Consider the following 13064-nt stretch of genomic DNA (forward strand, 5'->3'; position numbering starts at 1 on the left):
TAGTTGTGGGAATACTAAGGTGCACTTTACTTCTTCTTCAGTCAGTGGAGGACGTCAGGGATTTTGTTTTGTTGAATTGAAATATGCTTGCAAGAATGCTGATCAGGAGTTTACATTGTAGCAAACTTCAGTGTCTGAGCCTAAGGGGCTTTACATCTGTAACTCCTCAACAAGTACTTACCCCTGGGGATGTCTTGAGAAAAGCAAGGGCTTTTACTGAGGAAGACGTTCTTCAGTACTCCAAGGTGAGTTTTGATTCTAATCCTTTGCACATTGAGTCTGCTGCTGCCAAAGATGTTGGATTTAAGGTCCAGTGGTACATGGGATGCTTGTGGCTTCTCACTTTCCTCTTATCATCTCAACACATTTTGTAAGTTTAAATGTATTCCCCTCTTCAAACTTTTATTGCTTCCTATGGAAAACCAAGAGATTGGCATTTAACTCTATCATTTCAACAAACTAAATTTTTTACCTCTCTGAACATTGATACTTGTCATTAGATTGGGTCAACTTGAATGATAGACTTTATTATAAAGTGCTTGACAGATGTGAATTAAGACAATAATATTGAATCATTCTCATTCTTTGTGATAACTTTCTTAAACTCCTCTCCTTCCCTGACCCCTTCACTTTTCTAATATCACGGATAATTGCAGCCTGGAGCTGTGTATGTATCTCAAAACTTGAATTTTAAGTTCCCGGTCTATATTGGAGATGAGATTATTGGTGAAGTGCAAGCTACTAATCTTAGAGAAAATAGAAATCGATATCTGTAAGTTTATCCCTGTTGGTATTTTTGTGCATTCTTTTTTAAGCAAAGACTAGTTTTTGTTTCTAAATAAATGTTTATCTATGTTCAGTGCAAAATTTAAGACAATGTGCTTCAAGAATGGTGAACTTGTTGTCATTGATGGTGAGGTTGTGGCTTTGTTACCAACCTTGACGGTGGAGCAAGAGCAACACAAGGAACCTTAAACCAAGGGAATGGTTGACATATAAGTAATACAGTTGTTGTTTTTGTGTTTTAAGGGAGACTTGTAGTCATTGATGGTGGGTTGTAAATTTTTTTTTTTTTTTATCAGCAATGAATAAATAAAATTAAAGGAGATACTTCAGGGGTATCCCAACCCATATACATTATCCAGAAGTGGATTTCCTAAAAATAACCAACATCGGCGACCACCGACTACACCTATGGGTAACGCCGTTTCATCGATCGGCGATCTTGTTGACAGAACGCCGCTTCATCAACCGGCGATCATGGTGACCTTTGCTTACCTACGGCGACCACCGACTACACACATGGAGATCGCCGTTTCATACCCATAGGTGGGTTGTAAATAGTTTTTTTTTTTGCAAAGAATTAAAGAAATTAAATTAGATGGGACACTTTAGGGGTGTCCCAACCCTTATACAAACCCACCTAAAGTTGGGTTAAGATACCTGTAAAAAACCAATCCTATTACTGCGTCATACACAAACCTTGTTTAAAGCTTCTTACAAAGTCTGCTTCTAAACAAAACCTAAGCATGACAACAACATAACCAAACACTAAAAACAGGACCCTCCATAAACTTTCACAACCCAGCAGCTTAGAGCTCGCTTTCAAAAGTCACAAAACTAAAATACTATATGTTCAAGCTCTTACTTACTCTAATAGCAAGTGCTTTGTACAACAGAACATTGTTATTAAAGATTCCATATGTAACCAAATAATTTAACATGACACCTAATTGAACAGAATCATCACTGGCAGCAATGGTGCCAGGCATAACACCACAAAGAATTGCCTTGGCTTTATCTAACTCCAGAAGGATTTCGGAAACCTGGATTTCGGAAACCTCCTTTCATCTTTTCAGCCCCATCTTTTCAGCTCTGAGGTGATTTACCTATTTAAATCTTCACATACCTTGAATGATACCATCTTCGGACCCCCACTTACTCTTCCATCTACCTTCCGAGATCTTTTCACACTTCATTCACCCTTTATAGGATTAATACAATGTTCCCCACCAGCTGTACCTGCACCAATAAAACAACCTTCCCCACCTCTCAAACTAAATCATAGAGACAAAAAAACCATAACCTTAGCCTTGAGTAAGTTATGCAATATTTATTACAACATCCAACAAAACATGCAGAAAAAAATTGAAGGTTGTAATGGCACCTGTGATATACATGCTGCAATTATGAAAAATTAAAAACACATTTATTCACTTAACTAGTTACCATGTTAACACAGGTTACAGGTGATAAAATCCAATCAGAAAAGGAGAACATAACTTTCTTTTCTTTATGTTTCAACCATACCCATGATTGTACTTGTGCCATGGTAAAAATCTCCTCTGCGTCTATCTTTGCTTGGTTAAAGATAACCATGTTTCTATGCTTCCATATACACCATACTATTGAGACCCAAAGACTTTTCCATAACCTATTGCCTTCCTTGTTAAAGCACATACAAGAGAATTGTTCAAAATGATTAATCACCTCATTGTGGTTCACTGAACAAATTCCCATCCAGCTGAAGCACATGTTCCAAACTTTACTTGATTCCCTACATGAAAGGAGGATGTGTGCAATTGTCTCCTCTTCCCTTCCACATAAAACGCATAAAGTATCTCCTAATGACACTCCCCTTTTGTGCAAATTCTGTTTTGTTGCTAACCTATTCGAGAAGGCCCTCCAAACATAAAACATGGCTGAGGGCATGACCATTTGATGACTTTTTACGGCAAGTGCACCGCGTTTGTCAAAAGTAATAATTGTCCCTAAGGACGGATATCGATCCCACAAAGAACAGTGAATTATCGAGTACAATAATCGCTAAATATAAAAACAGAACAATTAAAAGAGTTTTGAATTAATTGTGTTGGCACTGATCAATAAGAAAACAAACAAAGAATTAGTTGTTTCAATTGGAAAAATTGGGATTAAGTTTCATCTCTCTCACTCTCATGTATTTTGATTAGCATGTTAATATTAAGTTCTTTAATTGAAATTGATGCCTGTATAAAAATCATTTATATCGATTCCTCGCATATAAAATCCTTAAGAATGTTCCCTAACTATCGATCCCTCGCATACTTATAAGAACAACTTAGAACGAAGCTCAGACGTTTAATAGCAATTAACATTTCAAGTCTATTCCTAGCACTCAAATATGTTAAGTATTGTTGTTTAGGTCCGAACCCTAAAAATACCTCCCGGTCATATTTAAGATTCTCAATTTGTCACGGAGAATTAAAAGTAAAACAACAATACCAATAATCAATCAAGAACTGAATATTAATATATAAAATATCACCTCAATACATAAGAGTTTGAGCAGATTACTCCCAATCCCAAAGGGTAGAATTAGCCACGCATACTTCTATCACCTTCCATTCTCCCAATTGGGTTACAATTCACTCTATGGTGTGTTTTCCTCTCAATCTAGCACACTAAGGTTGAGCCTCTAGCCCTCTATTTATCCTAGTTTTCTAGGGTTAGGTTGTTTATTGTGTCGCGCTAATGGGCTAAATGATAAAACATAAAAAAGGCCCAATCTTTCTTTGCATCTTTTCCATTCTGGGACCTTCTATCTTTATCTTTTTAGCTCAAATCATTCATCTTTAATCCAAATCTCCAATCTTCCTTAGAAATCTGCAATTAACACCAAATTTGGGAATAAAATACTCTTATTCAAATAAAGATCATAAAAAATGTAAAAAGGTATAAATTCATAAATTAGGGATTATTTTATATGTAAATTAGCAATAAATCCTCATAAGTGCCTATATTTTAATATGAAATATTACTGAAATTAGACACTTATCACCATTAAATTCCAAAGAGAACCAAACACTGATACCCCCCCAGACCCATGGTTACCTAACTTATTATAAGCAGATTTTACCGAAAAAGTGTATGATGGAGGGTCGTTCCATGTCCTTGAATCCTCTTTATTAGGTTGTAATGACACCTGTGATATTATTGACATAAAATCCTCTACCATAGTTTTTTTCCCATTCAAACCAATCTCTTCTCCAACTGAATTTCCACTCCCACCCATCTGCGTTCCAACTTCCAAAACTATCAATGAGTTTGTCTTTAAGCTCAAAGTTATTGTATATTCTTTCATATCTTACTTTAAGTTAACCATTGGCTAGCCATTCATCTTCCCAGAATTTGACCTTCACCCCTGATCCTACTTTCCAAACCATATTCTGATTGAACCAGTTGTCTCCTTGGTCTGAAATACTAACTTTGAATAAATCTATCCACCATCTAGATGTGAACCTGTTTCGTTTCGGTACATAAGAGTTTAACAACCACCTCAAACTATACTTAGATTCTAAGACCTCCTTCCAAAGTCCATACTTTGTGGAACCCAGTCTCCATAACCATTTTGCCAAGAGTGCCTTATTAAATAAGTCGATACGCCTAATACCTAGACCTCCCTCCTCTTTCGCTTTACAAATATTATCCCAGCTAGTCCAAGCAATTTTCCTCCCTTCCGTTCCCCACCCCCACAAGAACTTTCTCTGTAATTTTGTAATCTCCTTGCACACTCTGATTGGTGCTTTAAAAAAGGATAGGTAAAAAAGTGGTATAGCATTGATAACAGATTTTATAAGACACACTCTTCCCGCGAATGATAGGTTCCTCCCCTTCCATACAAAAAGTTTCTTCCTTATCTTCGATACCACAGGCTCCCAAAAAAGAACTCCTAAATGGGTTACCACCTATAGTTAAACCTAAGTATGTGAAGGGTATATCCATTAGGCTGCAATGAAGTATTTATGAATACATTTTCACCTCATATCTATCAACTCCAATTGCGCCTATCTTGCTCTTAAAGAAGTTTACTTTGAGACCCGAGCTTAATTCAAAACATCTTAATATAACCTTAATGCACTTAATATTTTACACGTTTGATTCGCATAAAAAAAGGGTATCATCAGCAAATTGGAGTAGATCCACCTCCACCTTTTTATCCCCTATTTTAATACTTGATAGCAAGTTTTTTTCTTGTCGCTTGTTTTACTAGCCCAGATAAACCTTGTGCGACAATCAAAAACAAAAACGGCGCCATCGGATCCCCCTGTCTAAGACCTCTAATTGGTTTGAATTCTTTTGTCGGGCTACCATTTACCAAAACCGAGACAGTAGTTGATTCAAGGCACGCTCTAATCCACTGAACCCATTTTCCGCAAAACCCTATTCTTCCCATCATGTAGAATAAGAACTCCCAACTTACCGAATCATATGCCTTCTCAAAATCAAGTTTCACAATCACCCCCTTTTCTTCCTTCTTTTCAAATCGTCAACGACCTCATTCACAACAAGGACACTATCTAGCAATCCTCTATTGGACAAAAAGGTTGATTATGACCCATCTATCACCTTCCCAATTACTTTTTTAATCCTATTAGATAGCACTTTTATCAGAATCTTGTACAAGCAACCGACGAGTGATATAGGTTTGTACTCTTCAAGGGATTGAGGATTCTCAGACTTTGGGATCAACGTTAAGAATGAAACATTACAGCCCTCCGGAATCTTTCCCTCTCTGTGAAAGAATTGTACAACTCCCAACATATCCTTTTCTAATACACACCAGTTGTTTTTAATGAAACTGAAAGTTACTCCATCCGGGCCAGGACTTTTATGACCATCGCAATTCCAAATGGCATCCTTTATTTCTTTTTCATCGAACGGGTCTGTCAAGAGTCTATTATCAGATTCAGATATCTCCTTAAATTCCACATTATCCAGCCTAACTCCAATATCTTCAATAGCCGACATCTTGTTTTTGTAAAACTCTTTAACCATCTCCTTAACCTTATTTGTTTCTTCCACCTAGTTACCAGAGTGAATACAATGTGCTCCTTTTATCTCATTTCTCATCCTCCTCCATTTGATAGAAGCATGAAAGAATTTTGAGTTGGAATCCCCTTGCTTAATCCATAGTGCTCTTGACTTTTGTTGTAATAAAGATTCGTTCCTCTCATTTATTGCCTGTAACTGGCTCAAAAGTTCTCTTCTTTCCCTGATCTTATTTTCATCCAAACCATATGCATCATCTCTCATATCCAACTCTTGTATATTCCTCAAGATATCAAGTTTGATCTTATCAATATGTCCAAAGACCTCTTTATTCCATCCTTTCAAATCACTCTTTAACATCTTCAGTTTCTCTTTTAACACAAAAATTTTGTTGCCCTGAACCAAGTAACTTTCCCACTCACTAGCGCAGAAATGCTAATCAAATGCGGTTATTTTACATTTACAAATGCGGTTATAGAGCCGCATTTGATCAGCACGCAGTTGTAAATCAGAGAAATACAAATGCGGCTATAGAGCCGCATTTGTAAATGCGATTTACGAATGCGGTTATTTGAAATAACCGCATTTGTATATTCTTTTGAATGAGCTCGCATTTGTATATTCTTCTGAATGAGCTGGGGTTTTAGGGGCACGTTGTTGGTGAAGAGTGGAAGGGGAGAAGAGGAAACACGGCAACTGCGGCGAGTGCGGCGGCGGAGCGGCGAGAGCGAAATGCGACAGAAGCCATGGAAGAGTACACCTTCAAAATGCAGAGCGAAACCCATTAAAAACGAAAGCAATATGGAAAGCGAAAGCCATTGGAGTTCAATGCAGTTGTTAGGAGCAATGGAAACAAGAAAATAAGGGGCAATGCAGTTACGTACCTTCGAAAATGAAGAACTTCGCAACCAGAGAAAACGAAGAACAGATATGAGCGCAAACGAAGAATGAACGAAACTGTTGAGGGCCTAAAATTTTTAGGGTAAAAACCATTTACAAATGCGGCTAAACTTAAAAACCGCATTTGTAAATCAAACTTTTTGATTTACAAATGCGGTTATTCAAATAACCGCATTTTTAAATCAAAATAATTTCAAAAATGCCACCGCGTTTTTTACGAATGCGTTTAAGCGCTGAACCGCATTAAATAAGGAGCGTTCTTTTCTTATTTTTGTACTAGTGACTTGCTTTTAATAAAATTTTCAAACTCCTTATTTTCCTGCTATATGTCAAGAAACCTAAAAGGTTTAGGACCCCAATCTACCACATTTGATTTTAACACTAATGCACAGTGGTAAGATATTTGTCTATCTATAACATATTGTTTACATCCTGGCCATTGTTGTAACCATTCAAAAGTAATTAAGAATCTGTCAAGCCTGCTCTTTGCTTTACCATTAGGTCTATACCAGGTATATTTTCTTCCAATACAGGGTATATCCACCATTTTCATATTATCAATGAAGTTATTAAAACCTTGCAATTCTCTCTTGTTACCATTGGAACTATTTATCCCCCTACGTTCCCTTTCATTTCTTATGGAGTTGAAATCCCCCAATATGCACCAAGAGTTACTAGGTTCCCTTTGCCTAATCTCTAATAAATCTGCCCACATTTGCCTTTTCACGTGCAGATTACAAGAAGAATACACATTTACAATAACAACAGGAATATTTTTCTCCTTAAAAAACCCCAAGAACACTATAAACCATCTATTGATGAAGTGATTAGAACACTGGAAGAACTTTTTATGCCAAATAGTAAGAATACCCCCTGACCTATTAGTTGGTTCGCTATAAAAATAATCAATGTCATTATCTCCCCATAACTGACAGTAATTATTTAAACTAAAATTTGCCATTCTTACTTCTTGCAAACACAACATTCTAACATCTTCCTTTCTAATCAATTCCTTAATATACCTCCACTTCACTGGACTCCCAAACCCTCTCACATTTAACGTAAGAATTCTCATTGGTGACCCATATCCTCCCCACTTCCCTTTGGATTTTCATAATCCTATCTCTTTTTTCTAATTCTTCTAAGCTTACCATCACATTTCTTTCTTCCCTGCATGTAGCCCCTAACTGTTTACCCAGTTCCCATACTCTAATCGTTTCTAGACTTCCATGTTTTAACCAAAACAAACGATTACATTTATTTATAGCCATATCAGAAACAAAATTACTAATTTGGGATAGAGCTGACCTTACATTCTTGCGTTCTTCCCGTTTGCTGCTTTTGCTTGACTCGCCCACCCAAAAGACTCTTCTTTCCGTTGGAGCGAATGAATTTGTTGTGAACGGTTCGTTACCTTGTTTTGTTTGGTTGTCCATATCATCCGCGAACAATTGATACCCTTTTTTTGTTGGTTTGTCGAACAGTACATATGTGTCTCTTATTAATGGGTAGAGCGATGACCGCGCCGTTGCCGATATTCTCATGATGTGCGGCGGCGATGTCGATCCCAGGTTGTCCACCCTGATCTGATTTGTGAAGATCGTAAAAAATTTCAAGCCTGATATTTTGCGTAAATCCCATACTCTTCTAATATAACAATTATTTAATCATTCTTTGGGAGTCTCTTCTGCTCTAAAGTGGATAGCGTGCAAACTTTCTCTGTTATGCAATTGTGCTCTGTTTCCATTGTCATACTTGATCATGTTTGCATACATGTTTGTTCATTTTGCCCTCCACACTTTTTTAATTTCTTTCTCTAGCTCTAATGCCTTCTCTTTCAGCTTTGCATTTCACTCCTTTCTTGTTTCTGCTGCTCTGTTGTATTTTGGTCTATTAACATACAATTTCCAGCTCCCAATCCATATTGTATTCAGATGATATTCCAGCTTCATAACATTATGTACTCCCTGAAATCTAACAAATCCAAACCTTTGCTTCTTTATGTTTAATCTGTTAGAAATGAAAACATCACTCACCCTTCCCATCTTCAAAAGATTTTCCACAAATCAGATTCTTTGAGATCGATGGGGAAGTTAGAGAAGAAGAAAGGTGTTCCTCTTTCTATTCAAAAGTTAGCTTCATACCAGTACCTATTTTCTTGCACAATGGTGGGTTCTAAATAGTGATCCCTATCCTGAACAAAAAGAAATTGTTCTTTGTTATTTTGTTGTTGATGAAAACACTATTTTTTATTGTTTGGTAAGTGCCTTTTTATCATATTTTACAATGCACATTGCTGTTCCAAGTCAAATGGCACAAAGAGACGAACTTATTGATAAATAAGTGATAAATAATAATATTTGAATTAATGTAAATCTATAAAGTTTTATAATAACAATAAAATTTTAATCTAAAATATAATGGAAAGTACCAAACTCCTCAAAATAATGCAAACCACTTTAAATGCCACAGTTCAGCTTATCACTACAAAATAAAATGAGAATAAGAATTAGAGTTGATAGTATGATAATGCACTTTTTTAGTGTTTGATGTTCTATTTGAAGAGATACACTATACCAACACACAGATAAGTACTATTTGAAGGTTTAGTTTCTTAGTTTTTTAGGTTGTTTTTGCTTTTATTTTTAGACTTCTCTATTTTTCTTATTTTTACTTCACAAAAAAGTTTTTAAAAATACAATTATTCTTCGTTTTAAAATCACCCTTACATTGAGAGTTTACTCATATTGTAATTTTTTAAAGCTTTGTCCAAAACATAACCATATTCTGGTGAAGGTGTTGTTGGAGCAGCACTCTCTTCCTTGTGAAGTTAAGTTTTTTTGAGAGTTAAGACTTAACATCGACAACTAATAAAATACAATTGAAACGATCTATAACATACTATTTTTCAATATTAATGAGGTGACTGTTGTTAATTTTTCATTATATATTTTTGTTATTTTATCTTTCCAACCAAAACATTAATTAAATAATATTAAAATATTCCAGGACATATTTTAAGAAATGAAAAAAATAATTTTTTCCTTTACTATCTTAAAATATCTTCATTTTAAAGAAACAACTAAATTTATGACAAAAAAAATTCAAAATAATCTCCTATATTAAAAAAATGTAAAAACTTGTGATTTTTTTTAAAAATTAATTATTTTGGAAAGAAAGTTATTTAAAAAAAACTTATAACCACCGATAATCTTTGTTCTCATTTTATCTCCCCAATCAATTTTCTTGCTTTAAATAAATAATATTTTTAAAAATCCAGGTATTATTTTTTATAAATTTAAAAAGGAATTGATTTTTTTTACCATTATAGTTTTTTAAAATAGAAACTACTAATTCTATCGTAGAAAACTCTTAAAAATGATTTCATTTGTAAATTATAGTATTAAATAGTCTAGATATTACGTTTTAGAAACTAATTACACGTACTTATTAAATGATTATAAATCATATAAAATTTGAACAAAATTAATTTATGTTCCTTTTTTCTCATAAAATTTAACTATTATAATAATTTAGTAAATATATATAACCAGTAATAAGATACTATTAATATATAGATATACTTTTGTAATCAATTATTTTGATATAGAAAGATTAAGATATCTAAAGAAAACCTATGTCTACTGCGAAGAATGTTTATATACACAGTAATCTACTTGGATAACATTCTCTCAATATTTCGACCAAATTATACTAATTCTCACTGTTTTTACTGTTTTTAACATTTATAATAACTTTATTTCTGATGTTTCTTCTTTTACAATTAAACCATGTTAATATAACAAAAAAATATTATAATAAATACTTTTGAAACAATTAAATGTGTATAAACAAAAAAAATAGATTTTTTGTCATTCCCTCTATCTTTCTTCATAGACAAAAGACTAAAAAGAAGTAATTCCCAAAATCATAGGAAAGAAACTGTTCCATTTTATTTGTACCAAAAAAATCTTCATTTTTAAAGCATATACCAATTTGGTGAGAGAAGAAGTGAGATAAATGAAATGAGGAAGCCATGTTACAGTAAGAAGATTCTCACTCTTATTGTTAAAGTTTGGGCAAGATATATAATAAATACAACCCTTTCCCCTCTTTTGATCCCACCAAAAATAAAAATGATCCTGCCTGTTGACCGGAGCGCTGGAGAATGCCTCGTCAAAGGATCGACGTGCGCACCGCTTCTCACCTCCGCTCCTCCTCGGGATCTATCTCAAGAACCTGCAAAGAAAAGATACGGCGCCGCTGCGGCCGATCGCACTCCGACGCTCAAGTCAGTGATGGTATCACCAAATACTAAGAACGAGAACCGTGCAAATCCTCTCTCACTCGCAAGCGTAAAGTGTAAGAACTGAACGTGCGTACCTCAGAAAGTCTGTTAAGAACTCTTATATACCTGGTGGTTTTCTCTCTCCTGGCAGTTACAGACTTGGACACGTGGCTCGCATCCAACTGTACACGTGCCATCATCTGGAGGCTCCCTGACTTGGCGCTGCTTCTACTCTCATTTTGCCTAAGTTACTTATGCATGGTACTGCCCAGTGCATAGCTAACTTAGGAGTGCGATCTCTACTGAAACTGGCGAGTTAGGGCCTTCATACACCTTCCCTGTGGTCTCGCCGGCCGCCTTCATAATCTGCTTCTCCTTCATCTTCGGCGATGTGCTTGTTCTGGCGATCTCCGACTGCTTGGTCGCCTGGGTCTACACCTGGCGACTTGATCTTCAACCTGGCGATCGCCTATTCTGGTACTCTGGAAATCGGAACACGCCAACTTAACAACTGGCGACTACACGTACCTCCCGACTTCCTTCCCATCTGCCAACCTGACGATTGTCAACACGCCTACACTGTAGCAGGATGCCACGTCATCACACCCGTCCACCAGGGCGGTACAACAAACAAGAACCTCTTTTTCTTATCCTTTCTAGTCTGTCATCTTATGTATGTACAACATCATTTGGAGACAAGAAAATGTGTCTCCCAAAGTCTGCAAGATCCACCAAAGGAAGGATGCACCAACCATACAGAATCATCATCAAAGAAACCTCAAAACACTAAGCAATCACCAAATCCTCTTCATGAGGCATCATCATTTCTCACCAAATATACAGAACAAACAAACAATCTTCCTCTTTCCATTCAAACCAAAATGCAGGCCTGTTACTTCACAACAACTCATATTCTATGTTGTCAAGACTTGTCATCAAGATTGGGGATGCCATCAAAACTCTATGCCATGTGTATTTACCAGGCATATCACCACATTCAAAACTGCACTTATTCATGCCCTGCCAATGCCATATATAAGAACAAAGCTTAAGTCCTAGACTGGAGTGTGATAATCATGTGAAGAAGAGTGCAAAAGCAATACAAGAAACTGCACTTATTTCTTTTTCTATATCTAACATAATCTAACAGATGTGTAAGGAGACAATCAACTTTTGGATTGTGGCACCTCCACTTCCTAAATTATAGAAGAGCAGTACTATTTAAAAACAGGGTAGCATTGTTACAGTCCATCTAGCTAGTGTTATAGCATGTACATTCAGAACAGTTCAAAAGATCTACCCTCAAGAATAAACAAAATGCTAAATTTGATAGACCATTGGACAATTTTGATGAAGATCATTGAACTTCAGCCCATCTCATTTTGACGGACAGCTTTTGCTAATGATGGCATTTAATTTAAGTAAAGAGAAATAGTTGAGTACTGCAAATTAATATAAAAAATGCCTAAAGTACTAACTCTGCAAAATTTTGACTCCACCAAACATCCATACAATTAAGTAATGAAAAGGTGAGAAATAGATCAAACAATAGGTACAAACTGCGTAATAGAAGTGAACATAATGAAGCATTAGTATTTGAGAATGAGTTCAATCTTTGTACTACCAAATGTGGACCCACAAAGCATTCAATCTTTCCAAATATTATTTTTCGTAGAAATTAAGAAATGATGTTCACCTCACTGCAACCAATTCCAAGTTTCTTTCTATCATTTAAACACCGTTTATGATACTTCAAATACCTGAATGAAGAACAATCACATGAGGAATTTTGAAACTGCAAACTATATGGCTATATCTTACTATTGCTTGTGGGCAGAAAGAGTATTAAGCATTATCACTTACTTCTGTTTGAAACCGTTTTCTTCCAACCCGAGAACCCCCCATGAGGAGAACTACTCAATTTGGAAGGCTTGAAACTGCAAAATTAAGATAATTAGTGAAATAGTTGCTCATCTCATGTTCACTGAAACATCTATTACTTTATAACTTTTAATAAATATTTACTTGATATTCTTCTAGTAAAGAACAAAAGTGAAAAAAGGGC

At 35.5% G+C, this 13064-nt stretch overlaps 1 protein-coding gene and 1 long non-coding RNA gene across 2 annotated transcripts; one reads left to right on the plus strand and one right to left on the minus strand.

Moving 5' to 3' along the window:
- LOC137825270 (3-hydroxyacyl-[acyl-carrier-protein] dehydratase, mitochondrial-like) lies at positions 1 to 975 on the plus strand. Its single transcript, XM_068630943.1, is given in 4 exon segments — positions 1 to 306; positions 309 to 370; positions 657 to 772; positions 861 to 975. Coding segments are annotated over 4 exon segments (516 nt in total). The 5' UTR covers positions 1 to 83.
- A 9773-nt stretch (positions 976 to 10748) lies between these two features.
- Positions 10749 to 12759, minus strand: LOC137824281 (uncharacterized). Its single transcript, XR_011083231.1, has 3 exons — positions 12696 to 12759; positions 11632 to 12019; positions 10749 to 10853 (listed from the first exon to the last, which is right to left on the minus strand). It is a non-coding gene; the product is annotated as an uncharacterized lncRNA (long non-coding RNA).
- Positions 12760 to 13064: the final 305 nt, after the last annotated feature.

Source organism: Phaseolus vulgaris, chromosome 8 (genome assembly GCF_000499845.2).
Source record: "Phaseolus vulgaris cultivar G19833 chromosome 8, P. vulgaris v2.0, whole genome shotgun sequence".
Classification (NCBI taxonomy): domain Eukaryota; kingdom Viridiplantae; phylum Streptophyta; class Magnoliopsida; order Fabales; family Fabaceae; genus Phaseolus; species Phaseolus vulgaris.